The 17350-nt window shown below is 39.3% G+C and overlaps 1 protein-coding gene across 1 annotated transcript in view; it reads left to right on the top strand.

Moving 5' to 3' along the window:
- LOC150084729 (acid phosphatase type 7) overlaps nt 1-17350 on the top strand; it is a 214069-nt gene that overhangs the window by 70442 nt on the left and 126277 nt on the right. Inside the window, exon 5 of the mRNA XM_090375467.1 lies at nt 4033-4130. Within this exon, the coding sequence (XP_090231593.1) occupies nt 4033-4130 (98 nt within the window). The remainder of the gene's footprint in view (nt 1-4032; nt 4131-17350) is intronic.

Below are 17350 nucleotides of genomic sequence, written 5' to 3'. Positions count from 1 at the left end.
CACAAAGGAACTGGATGCAAAAAATAATTTTGATATCATATATTCTGATTTCAGGAAAGCTTTTGATACTGTTGCACAGAAGGCTGCTATACAAATTGAAGCAGTGTAGCATTAAGAGCAAATTGCTGCTATGGAAAAGGATTGGTTGAGTGGGAGAAGACAGTGGCAATCAATGGACATTGCTCTTTGTGGACTAATGTTATTAGTGGAGCCCCCTAGGATTTGGTGTTGGGCCCCATTATTGTTTTCTATATTTATCAGTGATATTGATGAAGGCATATCAGGCTTAATTTCCAAGTTTGCAGATGATACAAAGGTTGGTAGGGTGGTTAATGACACTAATGATGGTATGCGACTTCAACAGAATCTAGAAACATTAGGCAGATGGGCTAAGAAATGGCAATCGAAGTTTAACATTGATAAATGCTAAGTACTGTATATGGGTAGCAGTAACCCCAGAGTAACGTACTAACAGTGTTGTGCTACACTCAGGATAGTGGAAAATGAGAAATACCTTGGAGGTAATTGTGCAGTCAGATATGAAGTTCTCTGAGCAATGTAGACAGGCTGCCAGGGCAGCTCACAAGGTTTTGTCAGTGGTGTTCAGGAATTGTGCTAGCAGGGATGTGGACATGGTTATTCCATTGTATAAGGTGGTTATGGAGATGGTTATTCCATCTTCTACTGCATACAGGTCTGGAGGCCTCATTTTAAAAAGGATGTGAAGCTGCTGGGATGAGTACAAAGAGCAAAATGATTGGTGAGGGGAACAATAGAGGTGCTCTTACCAAGACAGGCTTCAGTTCTGAAAATTGCAGCATCTGGAGACTAAGCATATGTGAGGTGATCTGATTGAGGGAGGTGTTTAAGTCTTTGAATGGATTGATCAATTAATGGGATTCTTTCTCTTGTTCAGACCACACGCATGAGATGGCATGAATCAAATTGAGGAAGGACGGCTGCAGACTAGATGTGCAGAAGTTTGCCTTTTGCCAGCAGGTGGTTTATTGCTGGAACAAACTTCCATCTATTGTTGAGTTGATAGCTTAAATAAATTTAAGGAAGAACTCGACAACCTATTGGAGGGAATGAATAGGTAAAATGGGAGGAGTCATTTGTTTTTCTTCTTATTATTATTATTTTATTTATTTATTTTATTATTTTTATTTTTCGCTGGCTTATGTGCTGTATATGCCTGCTTTCTTTCATCATTTGACACTATTAATGCTGATCTTTAAAAATAAAATACAGTGCAACTTCTTATAATAAAGGTGTCAGGTTTTTATTACCCAGTTTTATTACCTATATTACTAGAGAAGTGCATTATAGCCGAAATGATTTTTAAAAAAATTATAATTCCTCCCCCCCCCCATAAGTATTCTTTATTTAGTATGTAAATATTTTATTTACCAATGTTTTATGAGTATATAGACTAAAAGAAATAAAGTATTAAAAGTTATATCATTCCCTTTACATTCTACTAATGCACAATGCTGTTATGGACTTAATTTTGATGCATCCATTTTGAAATAGTCGTGTAATTTAGTTTGCTTTCTGAAGATTTTTTTCAGTATATAATTCTCTTAATAGTGGTCAGATGCAATAAATGAAGATGTTCACATCATTCCGAAATTCTAACCACATCATGACCTCAAGTTTTGAAGCACTTTGTTAATTTTTGGTGTTTTTTCTTTCATGAGTCATCCACATTATCTTCTGATTCACCCCCTATGTCACTGGCCTTCTGTTTGTTGATTGTATTCCCACTGTTCACAGAAGCTGCAGTTTCTTGCTGAGGTAATGCACAACTGGAGTATTACCTCAGCTAGAAAGAAACTGAGGTAATGTGCAACTAGAGTTTCTGCATCCACTTCAATCCAAGCAGCTAGGTTATTTGCTCCAAGACTGTCACCAAGTACTTTACAAACAGCCTTTGCTTTTTGTTCTAAAAATTGATAATTCAAGGTTGTTACTAATGATTTCGTCTTTTCCGATATATTTTTTCTGGCAGTTGTCACTCTGATCTTGCCATATTTTGATTTCAGGACATCAGCCAAAAGATGAGCTGGGTAGTGATACAACATCAAAAGAGCCTTTTCCTCAAATTTTTTTTGGAAAGAAAGTGGTGTCTCACCACTTTCTTTTACTTACTTTCACCACTTTTACTGATGCACAATGGCTTTAGCTTGTGATTTCCATTCTTATTTGTGCAAAGTAGCACAGTAATTCTCTCTTTGTTAGTTTTCATGCTTGGTTTGTTTGATGCCTTTTTGATATCCATTGACTGACTTGCCAGGGAGAAGTTTATATTACAGTGCTGTTTCATCACAATTGTACAACTTTTTCATCTTGAATCACATTATGCAGAAATTCAAAAAAACACTTCTGTTGTAATTTCACCAAATACAGGTTTGCCTACAAGACTAACCTGGGATATTCCATGGCAAGCCTTCCATCTCCAAAGCTGCCCTTCAGAAGCTTTAAATGTATCATCATCTCCACCAAGTAGCTTATGAAATTTAAGTGCCTGTGCTGTCAAAATTACTCTGTTTATCAGTACTTTCACTACACTTCTGTATAAATCACATGTATAAGCATTGGTCCGCATCACTGTTTTCACAAAGTCTGGTTTTCTTTCTTTGGTGGCCTATGGAGTCTATAAATAAACAATTTTTATTCTCTTTCATCCAACTACAGATTGTTCTTTCTGGAATTCTACTCTCATGAAACATACTGCATTTTGCTTTTTCATTTTTAAATCTTTCAATAACATTGAAATAGCTTTTCATGAGTTGTATAGTTTTTCTTTTCTTTTTTTTTTGATGGCCATTACTTCAGTTTACTGATTTACTAATTTTTGCTGTGTATTTATTTCTGATGCCCTAAAATTTATTGTGTTTTGAGAAAACTAAATCAAAACCAAACAATCTGGCTCATCATAGTGCTGAAGTGAAGTCACATGATTTCTTCATAAATCACTTGCCACTCTTGTATATTTTTATCCAGTTTAGCCCCTAGCAGTTTTTGTTATCATAAGTATAACTTCTAGTCAAAGAAAGGATGTCATGTGCTATTGTTTACAAAAATTTACTTTGTAACTGATGTAGCACTTGAAAAATTGTAGCCATATTCCCCTCCAGAGGTAGCTACTTGTAATTAGCATTCCTTTTTTATTGCATCTCTAGCTGAGGGGAGAAAATGGATGTCTACAGTAATTAGTCTGAGTCCTCTTCACAAAAATTACTCTACTACTGAATATATTGAAGTATACATACAGGGAATTTTTAGCTAATTTCCCCTCTTGGAAATGCAGTAGTAGAATGTACAGTATTCACCTTTTCTAAATTTCATTTCTGTGAAAATTTGAATTTTCGGATATGAAGTTCTCTGAGTAGTGCAGACAGGCTGCCAGGACATCTCTTGTGGTTTTGTCAGTGATATACAGGAAGTTTGCTAGCAAGGATAAGGAAGTGTACTCCAGACCTGTACCAGAATGAGGCCTCCAAACCTGTACTGCATACAGCACATTCCTACACATTTTAGGAAATGTGTAGTGCTGCTGGTATAGGTACAGAGAAGGGCAACAGGATTGGTGAGGGGAACAAAGGGATGCCCTGTCCTTTTCATAAAAGACTTCAATTCTACAAATTGCAGCATCTGGAGACTAGGCACCTGTGAGGTGATCTGATTTGAGGTGTTTAAGGCTTTGAATGGATTTGAGTAAGTTCGATGCTGATGGCTACCTGAGGGGGGCATAAATTTAAATCAAGGAAGGATGATTGCAAATAGATGTGAGGAAGTTTGCCTTTATCCAGTGGATGGTTGATTGCTGAAACAAACTTTCATCTGTTGTTGTTGAAATGGATAGTTTAAATAAATTCAAGGAAGAACTAGACAAACTATTAGAGGGAATGGAAAGCTGAAAGGGAATTTTTTTTATTTTTTTATTTATCTGATGCTGTATAAGCTTACTTTCTTGTGTCATTTACCACCACCACTACTACTAATAATAATATTTTGCTTTTATTTTAGGATAATGCCAGAGTAGGTGATCAGTTCATGAGACAAATTGAACCTGTTGCTGCTTATGTTCCTTATATGACATGTGTTGGAAATCATGAGCAGAATTAGTGAGTATTTATAACTAAAATCTGTGCTAAGCAATTAAGAAAATCTTTTCATTATACCTTTGTGGACTTTTATATAAATTGCTATGTAGGATTTTGTGTAGCACCAAATCACTGCTTTGTAATTTGTGGGCATTGCTGATCTTGCAGAGATTCCCACTTAGTGCTGCAGTGGGCAACTGGATATCAGTGATAAAACAGATTACAGTCAATATTGTAATAAAACAGATGGCGAGCTTATAACATGACAAATGTACATTGCCGTACTCCACAGAGTCTTTCATCATTTATGATCTATCTGCATTGATTTCTTGTAATGCATTCATATATGTTGCTTGTCTGCAGAATATAATAATGTTAGGTTATACTGTTTGTCTTCTAAGTTGATAAAGGGACATGTCATTCTTAAAGCTTCTTATTGTATATTTTGTTTTTATTCTTATTGCTTTTAGTATTTAGTATCCCGTGCCTCATGGTGAAGTACTACCTTACCTGAACCACCCGACCATTTTGTGTATACTGATGAAGATGAAGACACTGATCATGAGCATCAACTTGAATATACATGAAGTATAGCAGCCATCTACATCAAGGGAAAGTGCCTCCGTAGCCAGGTGGGCAGGAGCAGCAGTACATAGCACACGCTTCTTGATTAGACCGGGGTTTGAGCCCATGCCCACCAAATACGGAGGATGCGGAAAGGTCAGGGAATGACCACCGCATATCTCCGGAGCAATATGGCTTTAGTTGCTAATGCTCCTAAAAACCAAATAACAAACAAACATCAAGGGATCCACCATTTTGTCCAAACCTTTATCCTTCTGAACCAGAGAAAGTGAACTTAATGACCTCAACAGAGATCTCGAACTGCTGAAGAATAAGGCAGAGCTTTTGGCCTCGAGGCTATAACAGTGGAATCTTCTAGATCATTCTGTGAAAGTGACAAAATTTCATACTCGAAATAAAGACTACGATAAATTCTATCAAACAGAAGGTGAACTCCCTGTTTTTAAGATTGTTGATGGTCTAATGACAGCAATCAACATTTGGACACTTTCCCGAAGAATGGAGACTATTTATAGACTCTTCTAAGGTTAGCCTTAAGACTGTGTTATTACACAGTGGAAATACACTGATGAACCAAAACATTATGACCACCCACCTAATATGATGTTGGTCCTCCATGTTCAGCCAAAACAGCTCTTACCCGGCGAGGCATGGATGCTACAAGATTTCTAAATGTGTTTTGTGGTGTCTGGTACCAACGTAACCAGCAGATCCTTTAACTCCTGGAACGTCTATAGTTGAGATGCCGCAGATCGGAGGTGCTGTTCCAACATAAACCACAGATGCTCGGTGGGATTGATGTCTGGGCAATTTGGAGGCCAGGGCAATACCGGGAAGTCTTCCTCATGTTCTGCAAATCAGTCTCGAACGATTCGGGCGGTGAGGCATGACACGTTATCCTGCTGAAAGATGGCACCGCCAGAGGGGGGAAGACCGTTGTCATCGAAGGGTGTACCTGGTCAGCAATGATGTTTAGGTAGGTGGTAGACATCAGAGTTCCTGGCACATGGATGACTGGACCCAGGGTATCCCAGCAGAACATCGCCCAAAGCATAACACCGCCACCACAGGCTTGTTTTCGTTCCATGGTGCATCCAGGTGCCTTCACTTCCCTAGGTAAACGATGCATACGCACCTGGCCATCCACATAGTGCAACAGGAAATGTGATTCATTGGACCAGACAGCCTTCCAATCACTGAAGGTCCAGTTTCGATGCTCGCATGCCCGTTGTAGGCACTGTTGCCAGTGAACTGTGGTTAGCATTGGCACTCGGAGAGGCCTGCGGCTACACAGCCCCATTTTCAGCAAGGGTCGATGTACTGTGTTGTGACACATTACTCCCATCACCAGCATTCCAATTTCCAATGATTTGCACCACAGTCGCCCTTCTGTTGCCACATACCATCAGGGAGAGCCTTTGCTCACCTCGAGCAATGAGCCGTGGGCATCCAACACCTTGCCAGCGGTTCATGGGTTTTCCCTCCTCAGACTACTTTCGGTAGATACTAATCACAGCTGACTGTGAGCATGCCACCAGCCTTGCCATTTCGGATATGCTCTGGCCCAGTCGTCTGGCCATTACAATTTGGCCTTTGTCAAACTCGCTCAAGTCCGCTGCCTTTCCCATCTGAAGAGCTAGTTAGTTAGTTATTAGAAGTTTAATGGCGCATCAGCATCTAAGGCTATCGTACGCCACCCCATCTGAAGAGCAACAGTAATACTGATTAATGGAGCTTTAGGCCATTTTAACGCATGAGCACACTTGTCGGATGCCAGGGGTCTCGGCCTGCTGGGGGCTTCACTTGTCGATCTTAAATAATTTTTTAAAAGACCCTTGTTTCATATGTTACATTGTGGTCGAAAGAACTGCAAACACAGAACATATCGTTGACATTTTGTCGTTGGCATTCGAGGTGAGCGGACGTGCTTCATCAGGGCTCCTCAGTTAAGTGGATTGGATTACTGTCGATTAGTGCTTTTAAATATTTAATTTATTTATATATTGTTGGATTATTTTGTTATAGGTTTTCCTGTAACAGTTTGATTTTAATTATATTATAGATATAATTTTTTAAAGTTAATTTTCATTGAGATTTAGCTAATAATGGTAATTACGAGATCTGCCTTAAACATGTCACAGGGTATCGTGACTCACACAGAAATAGCCGATGGCGATTTACGGGTGAGTCGTGATTTAATCCATTGCAGAACCCGTGGAATGTTTTCCAAGGTGACTAATCATAGCTCACCTGGGGATTCTTTTCTTTGTGATCGATGTAAGGAGTGCATCGATCTTAAATTACAATTTGGTGCACTGATGGAACAATTTGAGTCCCTGAAAAAATGGGTGCTTCCCCTCGAGAATAATGCATCTGGGAGCTCGTCAGGGACTCAAGACTCCAGCCAAGTGATGCACACCCGATTCGGGCCTCAAAACAGAAAAACCAGGTGCAAACTACTCTGGTTAAAAAGGACATTGTTTTATTAGGAGACTCCGTTGTCAGGGAAATGAGGAATATTTTTTGTAATAAGGATAGGTGGAGTAGAACCAGGGTATGTCTGCTGGGAGCAACTATTAATGATGTCACCAACAGATTATCAGATTTTAAGGGGGGTAAAGAGAATATTATTATTAATGTGGGGACTAATGACATTAAATGTACATAATCTGACGATTTGCTGGAAAAATACAGGACCATGCTGAGGAAATGCCACGAGCTAGGCCACAATGTCTATATGTCTGCAATTCTGCCCAGACACGATAGGAGGGAATATATGCTAAAAGCCTTGTGGATTAACTCAAGACTTGAAGGACTCTGCAAGCCTTTAGGGGGGAAATTTCTATCAGCTTGGCCCTTGTAGGTAGAAGGAATTTGTTTTGTAGAGATGGGATACACTTAAACAAAGGTGGTGCAAAAGTTTTTGCCAGTATTATTGAGGATACCTTAAAGGTTCAGGGAAACTGCTAGTTAGGGGGGATGTGGGTAATACTGACATGCGTTTATCTGATAATATTGGTCAAAGTAACTCTTGCACATACCTCAAGAGTTCTTATCTGTTACCCCAACTGGACATATTATCTAGATGTTCTGGGGGCAGAAACGTTTCAAGTGAGTGGGTAGCTAATGCCAGGGAAGAGAGCCTAAAAAACTTCAAGGGTTGTGTTAGGGTTGTTAAATATACAAGAACATTAAGTCTTAATTGTTTATATAGTAATGTTAGAAGTGTTGTCAATAAAATGAGCGAATTCAAACTGCTGGTTAAAACAAGTAACGCGGACATAATAGGGCTTACGGAGACGTGGTGCCACCCGGAAATTGGATATGATGAGTTTCAGTACGGCTTGTATAATGCATTTAGGAAGGATATAGGGTAGATAGAAGGGGTGGTTGGGTAATGATTCTTATCAGAAGCAGCCTGGGTGCGACGATAGCTTTCCCGGATTCAGACGTTTCACATGCTAGTATAGCATCTGTATGGTGTGAGATAGTTGGAAACAAAGGTATAATGTGGATAGGAGTAATCTACAAACCAGGTGATTGTGAAGATTATGACGAATTTTTTATTTTTTTATTTTTTTTTGGTAGTTGTTGGCGCATAGGCTTCTGTGGCCATAATGCACCTCCCAAGGTTTTTGCAGTACTTTGATCCAAGCCCGAGGCGGGAATCGAACCCGCGACCTTTGGGTTGCCAGACAAGCACTTGACCCACCTGGCTAGCCCGGTCGGCATTATGACGAAAGCCTCTACATGCAAATGGAATGGGCAAGTAAGTGTCAGTCTTATTATGGGTGATTTCAATTTGCCTCTACTTGATTGGAGTAAATAGGAATGAAGCTCAACATGGGGAACAAAATTTTTAAATCAACTAAATGACTGTTATGTGTATCAACATGTCAGGGAAAGTACTAAAGAAAAGAATATCCTAGACCTCATCATCACCCATGAATCAGATGACATAACAGGGCTGACAGTAGAGGAACCAGTAGCAGGAAGTGATCACAGAGTTCTACGGTGGATGATGATGAGAGAGGTAGCAGCAGTAAATGGCAAAGGAATGGGTTTTAATTTCAGAAAAGGAAATTACGATGCCTTAAGGTACTACATGGTCTCTATTAACTGGGTAGATATCACACAGTGAACTGTGGTATGCTTTTAAAACATTAATCACAGATGCCTTGAATGCGTATTTACCATTAAAAAAATACTCCATGAGGACGGTTCCAATTTGGATGAATAGTGACGTTGCCACATTACTTGAGCAGAAAAAGGTGGCATGGAAAGGTTACAGAGAAATATAAAGTACTGAAGCCTATAACAGCTACAAGATGATCTGTAATAGAGCCACAGAAAAGGTTTGACAGGCAAAGGCAGTTTATGAGAAATCGCTAGTAAACAGAGCAAAGGGGGGGATAAGGAATTCTTCACATATATAAATGCTAAGAAGAGCAGGACAAAGCAGATCGGACCTTTACGTAAGGGAAAGGGGATAGTATTAAATACACCAGCTGCCGTTGCAGATGAACTGAGCAGTATTTTGCATCGATATTTACAAATGAAAAACTTTTGTGGCAATGGGAAATTGTGGGAGCGAAGTTGAAAAATATGTAATTAATGATATTGAAATTTTGCAAGATTATTTAATGAAAAAACTTTCGAGCCTACAGGCCAGTAAGGCTCCTGGAATTGATGGAATATACCCTATAATCTTAAGGGAGGTAGCAAGTGAGTGCATTGAACCATTGAGGCTAATTATGCGAGCATCACTAGACTCTGGGGAGATTCCCTTGGATTGGAAAAGTGCCAATGTATCTCCTATACATAAGGGTGGCTCTAAAAATGAAGTGGGAAATTATCGACCTGTCAGTCTGACTTCAGTGGTAGGTAAAATCATGGAGGCAATAATCAAGGGTGGAATTCAGGATCATTTGGATCGAATTGAAATTCTCAAGGATACTCAGCATGTTTTTGTAAAGGGAAAATCATGTTTAACAAATCTGGTTCGCTATTTTGAAAGGGTCACTCACGAGCTGGATTTGGGGAATAATTCCGACATTTGTTTATTTAGATTTCAGCAAAGCTTTTGACTCAGTCCCACATGAGTGGTTGCTTTATAAGCTGGAACAGGTTGGAATCACTGGGAAAATCCTTAGATGGATAGCAGGAGGCAGAGGGTTGTGATAAATGGCTATTCCTCAGATTGGGTTGATGTAAGAAGTGGGGTTCCCCAAGGATCAGTATTAGGACCACTGTTGTTTTTAATTTTCATATGAATCAACATCGATGAAGGGATAGAGGGTGTGATGTCTAAATTTGCAGATGATGTTAAAATTGGTAGAGTAGTTAATGATCACTGTCAAGCTAAGCTTCTTCAGAGAGACCTATATAGACTTCAGGAATGGTCAGAGAAATGGCAGCTATGCTTTAATCCAACAAAGTGCAAGGTATTACACCTGGGAAACAGTAATCCCAAAATAACTTATTCACTTGGTGGAGTTCAACTAAACCCAGTACTGGAGGAAAGGGACTTGGGTGTTACAATACGGTTAGACATGAAATTCTCTGAGCATTGTAAACAGGTTGCAAGGAAGGCCCATGGTGTCCTATCGATGATCTATCGAACTTTTGCAAGTAGAGATAGGGACGTGATAATCCCATTATATAAGGCTTTTGTTAGACCACACTTGGAATACTGTGTTCAAGTATGGAGACCACACCTAAAGAAATACATTGAGCTTCTTGAAAGAGTGCAAAGACGGGTAACTCGCCTGGTGAGATCGGCAAAAGGGCGTCCTTATGAAGAAAGACTTCGAATATGTGGGTTGCAGAGTTTGGAAGTCTTTCTTCATAAGGACGCCCTTTTGCCTATCTCACCAGGCGAGTTACCCGTCTTTGCACTCTTTCATAGAAGGGGTGGTTGGGTAATGATTCTTATCAGAAACAGCCTGGGTGCGACGATAGCTTTCTCAGATTCAGACGTTTCACATGCTAGTATAGCATCTGTATGGTGTGAGATAGTTGGAAACAAAGGTATAATGTGGATAGGAGTAATCTACAAACCAGGTGATTGTGAAGATTATGACGAAAGCCTCTAATGCAAATGGAATGGGCAAGTAAGCATCTGTAAGAAATGTTTAGATTGAACTGCAGGAAGTTTTATTTTAGCCAGCGAGTTATAAATTACTGGAATAAGTTGCCTACATCGGTGGTAGAAGCTGACAGTTTGGGGAAATTCAAAGGTCATCGGGATGGTACCTTCGGGCGAGGGAAGCACATAGGATGACGGGTTTGATTTCCTTTTCTTTTATTAATTATTATTATTTATTTATTTATTATTTGTTTGTTTTTTTATCATTGTTTTATTCAAGTTTTTTTTTTGGCTGTTGCATCATAAGCCATAGGCTTTCTTGCACCATGCGGCCATTATTAATACTAATAATGATATATGAATAATGTTTTTGGCATTTCTTTAAATGCTGGTGCTCAGAGAAAGTGCACCACCCAGGAATTTCACGTTTCTAACCCTTTTTCGTGATAGTGTTACATTAATGACTAGCATCACAAATAGAAATATAAACAAAAGATATTTATTAATAGTTAAGAAAAGCTAAGTAATATTTGACAGGTGCTCTTAAAATATTCCAAAATGAGCATTTGCAACCTTTATACAACAGTTTTGTTAAACACTACAATTATGGCTGAAATGTTATCAGAAGCCCTCAATTTGCTCAGAGCAAATTGAGGGCTTCTGAGCAATCAGAGCAATAATCAAAGCAAAATCAATTTGCTTTGATTATTATCAAAACTAATATTTAGTTGAACTGCCTCTGGCCCTGATGACAGCAGCACACCATCGAAGCATTGACAAGATCAGTTTCTGAATATAATCAACTGATAGTTCGTGGTTCCAAACACAAATTATGGCTTCCTGAAGTTCATGAAGGGTCTGTGGTTTCTTTCTGGCAACTGCAGATTCCACACGATGCCAACAGTTCTCTATAAGATTCAGGTCTGGGCTGTTTCCTGGCAAGGAAATGGACCATTCTTCCAACCATTTTTTCACCTGTAACAAATGTAAACACATTACTGTTGCACATCTAATGCAGAAATGAAGCTAAAGTAACTACAGAAGTTCCTACTTACACTTTTCGCCCGATGACAAGAAGCAGAGTCGTCCTGAAAGATGCAGTTACATGGCTGGTTGAAATGGTCGCTAATGATTGGCAGCAGTTTGCCTTCCAATATAGCCAGGTATCCATTGCTATTTACAGAACCTTTTATAAACTGCAGGTGACCTACTCTGCGATACAAAATGCACCCCCCGTATCATTTGGCTGGTAGGGAATTTCACTGTAGACACCATAGTCTGGATGGTATTCTTCCCCACGTCCATGGCAAATCTTTTGTCTCCCATCAGAGCCACGTCCATTTGACGTGCTTCTTACACCAAATTAATCGGGCCTTTTTCATTTTTTGTGTGGGGAGGGGCTTCTTCTTAGGACGATGTGCTACAAGTCCATTTTTGAAGGGGCATCTTCTGACCGTTACTGCACTTGCTACCACTCCTGTTTGTTCTTCCCATTCTCTTTTCAGCTGAGACGAAGAAGCCGTACGGTTTTTAAGGAATAAGCGATTCAAAATGCGGTCCTGTTTTGGCATAGAGACTCATTTGTGTCCAGTTCCTTTTTTCCTATCAGGAGAACCAGTATTCTTAAGTTTTAAAAGAAATCTACTCGCCGTCGACCCATTACAAGACACTCTATAAGCAATATGATGGGAAGAACTTTCTTCCTCACGTAAAGCAAGAATAGCATTCTTTCTTCGTGGTGTAAACTGCACATAACTCGCCATCCTGACACAAGCAAGGAATTACTACAACTCTTGCAGAGCGTGCTTATATAGTTGAAATTAACAGCTGATGTAATATTACATCATCACCTACACATGTAAATCTTATCTGATGCAATCTGTAAGAAATAGTAATAGTAGTCGTGGCATGTGATGAAAGAGAGCAAGCTTATGTAGCATCAGCCAAAAAAAAAAAAAAAAAGATTCGCACAACCATTCCCTCTAAATATTTGTCCAGTTCCTCCCTAAATTTATTTAACCTATCAAGTTCCACAACGACAGATGGAAGTTTGTTCCAGCAATTAACCACCCGCTGGCTAAAGGCAAATTTCTGCACATCTATTCTACAGCTGTCTTTCCTCAATTTGAATTTATGCACCCTTAGGTTCGTAATCTGAACAAATGTAAGAATCCCATCAGAATTCAGCGTGCTCAACCAATTATTCAAGGCCTTATACACCTCAATCAGATCACTCGCAGGTATCTAGTCTCCAGCCGCTGCAATTTGCAGAACTTAAGCCTCTCTTGTTAAGAGTATCCCTTCATTCCCCTCACCAATCTTGTTGCCCTTCTCTGTACACACTCAAACAAATCTACGTCCTTCCTAAAATGAGGCTTCCAGACCTGTATGCAGTACTCAAGGCATGGCCTGACCATTGCCTTATACAGAGGGGCAATCACCTCATTTTCTCTGCTAGCAAAATTCCTGTATATCATTGACAAAACCCCATGACCTGCTCTGGCAGCCTGTCTGCATTGCTCAGAAAACTTCATATCTCATTGCACAATTACTCCCAGGTCCTTTTCGTTTTCCTCCACCCTAAGTGTAATACCACACAGTTGATACGTTCCTCTGGGGTTACTTCTACCCATATGCAGTACTTTGCATTTGTCAATGTTAAATTTCAGTTGCCGCTCCTCAGCCCATCTTCCCAAATTTTCTAGATCCTGTTGCAGTAGCACACTGCCATTACTGTCATTAACAACCCTGCCAACCTTGGTATCATCTGCAAACTTCGACACTAAGCCTGATATACCTTCATCAATATCATTGATAAATATACAAAACAACAGTGTACCCAACACCTAACCCTGTGGGACTCCACAAATAACATTAGTCCACAAAGAGCAGCGCTCATTGATTACCACCTTCTGTCTTCTCCCACTCAACCATCCTTTTATCCATTGTAGCAATTTACCCTTAATACCGTTCTGCTCCAATTTGTACAGTAGTCTTCCATGCAACATTGTCAAAAGCTTTTCTGAAATCCAAGTATATGATATCAAAATTATTTTTTGCATCCAGTACCTTGGTAACCAAATCATAATATCCAATCGAATTTGTCAGACAAGACTTTTCACTTAACAAACCCATGCTGTGTCTGAATTATTGCTACAGTCTTGTCTAGATGATCCTGCAATGCATCTTTAACCAGTGACTCCATTATTTTACCCGGAACAGAAGTTAAACTAACTGGTCTGTAATTACTCGTGTCACACTTCGTCCGCCTTTGTGAATTGGGGATACATTTACACATCTCCAGTCTGTGGGCTCCTCCCCTGAGCCCAAGGATGCTCCCATAATTATGGCTAAGGGTTTTCTTACTTCCTTTGCTGCCTCCTTTAATATAACTGGATAGATCCCATCCACCACAGGTTCCTTTCTTATGTTTAACTTCAACAATTTCTCGTCCACTTTGCTTTAAGTTATTACAAAATCATTAAGCACCCTGCTACAATTTGATAACATTCTGACATTTTCAATCCTTAATAACTCCTCATGTGTGAATGTAGATGCAAAATACTCATTGGTTGTTTGCTATATGAGCAGGATCATCAACAGTCGAACCATCGATATCAAGTGGACCAATCTGATTCATCCCCTTCGTTTTAGAGTTTATATAAGAAATCCTTGCTGTTTTTCTTAGCATCCTTTACCAAAGATTTCTCGTAATCTGCCTTTGCCTGCCTATCCTCCTTTGTGACTTGATTACAGACTAGCTTATATCTGCCATAGGCTTCTGTGTCGCCTGATAATTTATATGCATCCCATGCATTTTTCTTCTCTGCTACGAATCTGATTAGTTCATTTGACAATCAGTTAGGCCTAAACCTTGAACAATATTTCTTAATAGGTATGAAACGTGCAGTAGCTTCCACGATTAATTCCTTGAATGCCTCCCACTTAGAATTTGCTGTTGGTAACATCATCAGTTGATCCCACTATACAGAATTTAACAACTGCCTGAGACCACTGTAGTCACCTTTACTTTAGTGCCACATACTTACGTTATTCGGACGACGATTACAATTTTAAGGGGTGATGCACTTTCTTTGAACACCAGTGTAGTTTAGAGTGGCGAAAATATTAATATTTAGAAATAATTAACAAATTTAATTCTCACTTATGATTATAAATTAATAATATATATATAATTATATATTATGTAATTATAATTTTAAGTGTCCGTTTCAATCCGTGCAACACTTCTCGCATTGTGATGGAACATAGTTTCCAGTAGCTCTTTTAATTCATAGTGTTAAGAATGTGACTAAGAGAGATCTAGAAAAAAATTAAAACAAAATTTAAACTGAATAGGGGCCACGTTTGGATATCCGCTGGGCTTCCCGAGAGTTCTTAAAATGGCTTTGACGGAGCTCAGTATCAGGTGTTTTTTATACCGTGCCCAACCAGCGCATACACTGTAGTTCACCTGTAGTTTCTTTGATTTGCATAACGACTCGCTGGTCATAATGTTTTGGCTCATTATTGTATGCTGTCTTCGATATCTCTTGCTTATGCCATCCACAAAAAAGAAACATACACAAAGATGAAGAACATCCTCTTAGGTGTACACTTTCAGCAGTATGAGTGGCAAATATGTAGAGATTTAAAGTTAATCGCTATTTTATTAGGACTACAAAAGGGTTACACTGGGATAGTCATGCCAAGGATTTTGTTGGCCTCAACAAAAATCATTAATTTTTGTTGAGGAATGAAGAATGTAGCATTTGAACCTCTGGTAGATGCAAATAAAATTTTGCTTCCACCACTCCACATCAAACTGGGGCTCATGAAAAATTTCATGAAGGTTTTGGAAGTGAATGATCCTGCATTCACATACTTGCAATAGAAATTCCCAAAACTTGGTACAGAGAAGATTAAGGCAGGCCTCAATGAGGACCTCATTGGTCCTCAAAAAAGGCAACCTTTCAAAGACAAATAGTTCGAATGTGACCTTAGTGATAGCATGAAATCAGCGTGGAAAGCCTTTCGAAATATTTTGAATGGTTTTCTAGGAAATCATAAAGCTGGCAACTACAGGCAACTTGTGGAAGATCTAATTACTTCTTGCGAAAAACCGGGGTGTAATGTGTCATTGAAGATGCATTCCTTGCACTCGCACATTGATTTCTTCCGGCCAAACTGTGGTGCTGTCAGCGATGAACATGGTGATCACTTCCATCACAGCATCGCGATGACGGAACAAAGATACAAAAGCAAATGGAGCACCGCCGTGTTAGCTGATTATTGTTGGATGACGAAAAGGGATGCTCCCGGAGCAGAATACAAGCAAAAGGTGAAAAGGACCTGTGTTTGATACAGGCATGTTCGTAGCTACATCTTACTGCCATATAAATGAAAAATACCTTGTATAAATATAAAAAACTACTTTTTTCGAAAACAAGAGCCAATCTGCCATTTAAAGCAGTATTTCTGTGTTTAGCACCCCAAAATCTATAAAGTTAATTTGCTCTCATGGCTGTAACAAGATATGGCCCAAAATTTGTTATTGTATCGTGTAATATCATATATTTGAGCAGGGTCTGATCCAGTTGACTCACCAGCTGAAAGATAACTGCATGGTGGTCAGAAGTAGTCCAGGCCTCCTGCACATTCCAGTTTACGAATTTGTGTGCTATGGCTTGTGTTGCCATAGTAATGTCTATCACACTTTCATTCAATGTACTGCTGTACATTGGTAGATTGTGTGGCTGGTTTAGGACTTGTAGTAAGGTTGTGGCTACGAAGTCTTCCAGTGCCTGCCCGTTGAAGGTTCTTGATTTGTCTGGAGTATGGCTCTGGTTCAGTGTGCCATATAGGAGAGCTGCAATTTGAATCCATTAATATAAAGAATTTTGTTGCCAGGAAGCTGGCTTAGCGCTCTTACAAGGTATTGGATAGAAGGTGCATGCTTTGGTTCTTTCTACAATATATATTGTGGAAAGAATACATGCTATGTCTGTTTGGTTTTCTTCCATGACTATTTTTTGTTAGACTACGACTGCTTGTGCACGCTAGATATTTAACTGTAGGAACTTCAAAGCCTGGAAATTGTTAGGATTATGAAGAGTATTAATAATCATTCTTTTATTTGAGCTGTTTTACTGCCTCCATATAGATGGGGCACTTGGGGTCCCTATCTGAATTTTCCAGCCCATCAGATTTCCAATTCACACATTTTTGCTTCTTGAGTCTTTCTACATTGATTGTAATCATGTCCTTGTACTGCACAATGGCCACAAGTGCCCTCCTTTCGAGAGCAAGTGTGGGCCAAACTTCATACACTTGTAACAATTGGGTATAGGCAAATGTTCCCTATACCTGTGGCTGCCCCATCCTATGTGTACTCTTTCTTGTTTTGTAACCATCTGCCATATTTTGGGGGACAGTTTTATTATCCTGTTGCAAGGATAATAAAATTTTATTATCTGCTTTTTGTTGCTATTTGCACTTCTGATGCTTCGATTATGACATATTTTGGTTCAAATCAGGATCGTTATTTTCAGAGGAATCCAAGGGCAAT

The sequence above is a fragment of the Mastigoproctus giganteus genome, chromosome 6 (assembly GCF_048544385.1).
Source record: "Mastigoproctus giganteus isolate SK-2022 chromosome 6, ASM4854438v1, whole genome shotgun sequence".
Taxonomy (NCBI): Eukaryota; Metazoa; Arthropoda; class Arachnida; order Uropygi; family Thelyphonidae; genus Mastigoproctus; species Mastigoproctus giganteus.
The sequence above is the reverse complement of the archived record's forward strand: the minus strand, read 5'-3'. Positions and strand labels throughout refer to the sequence as shown.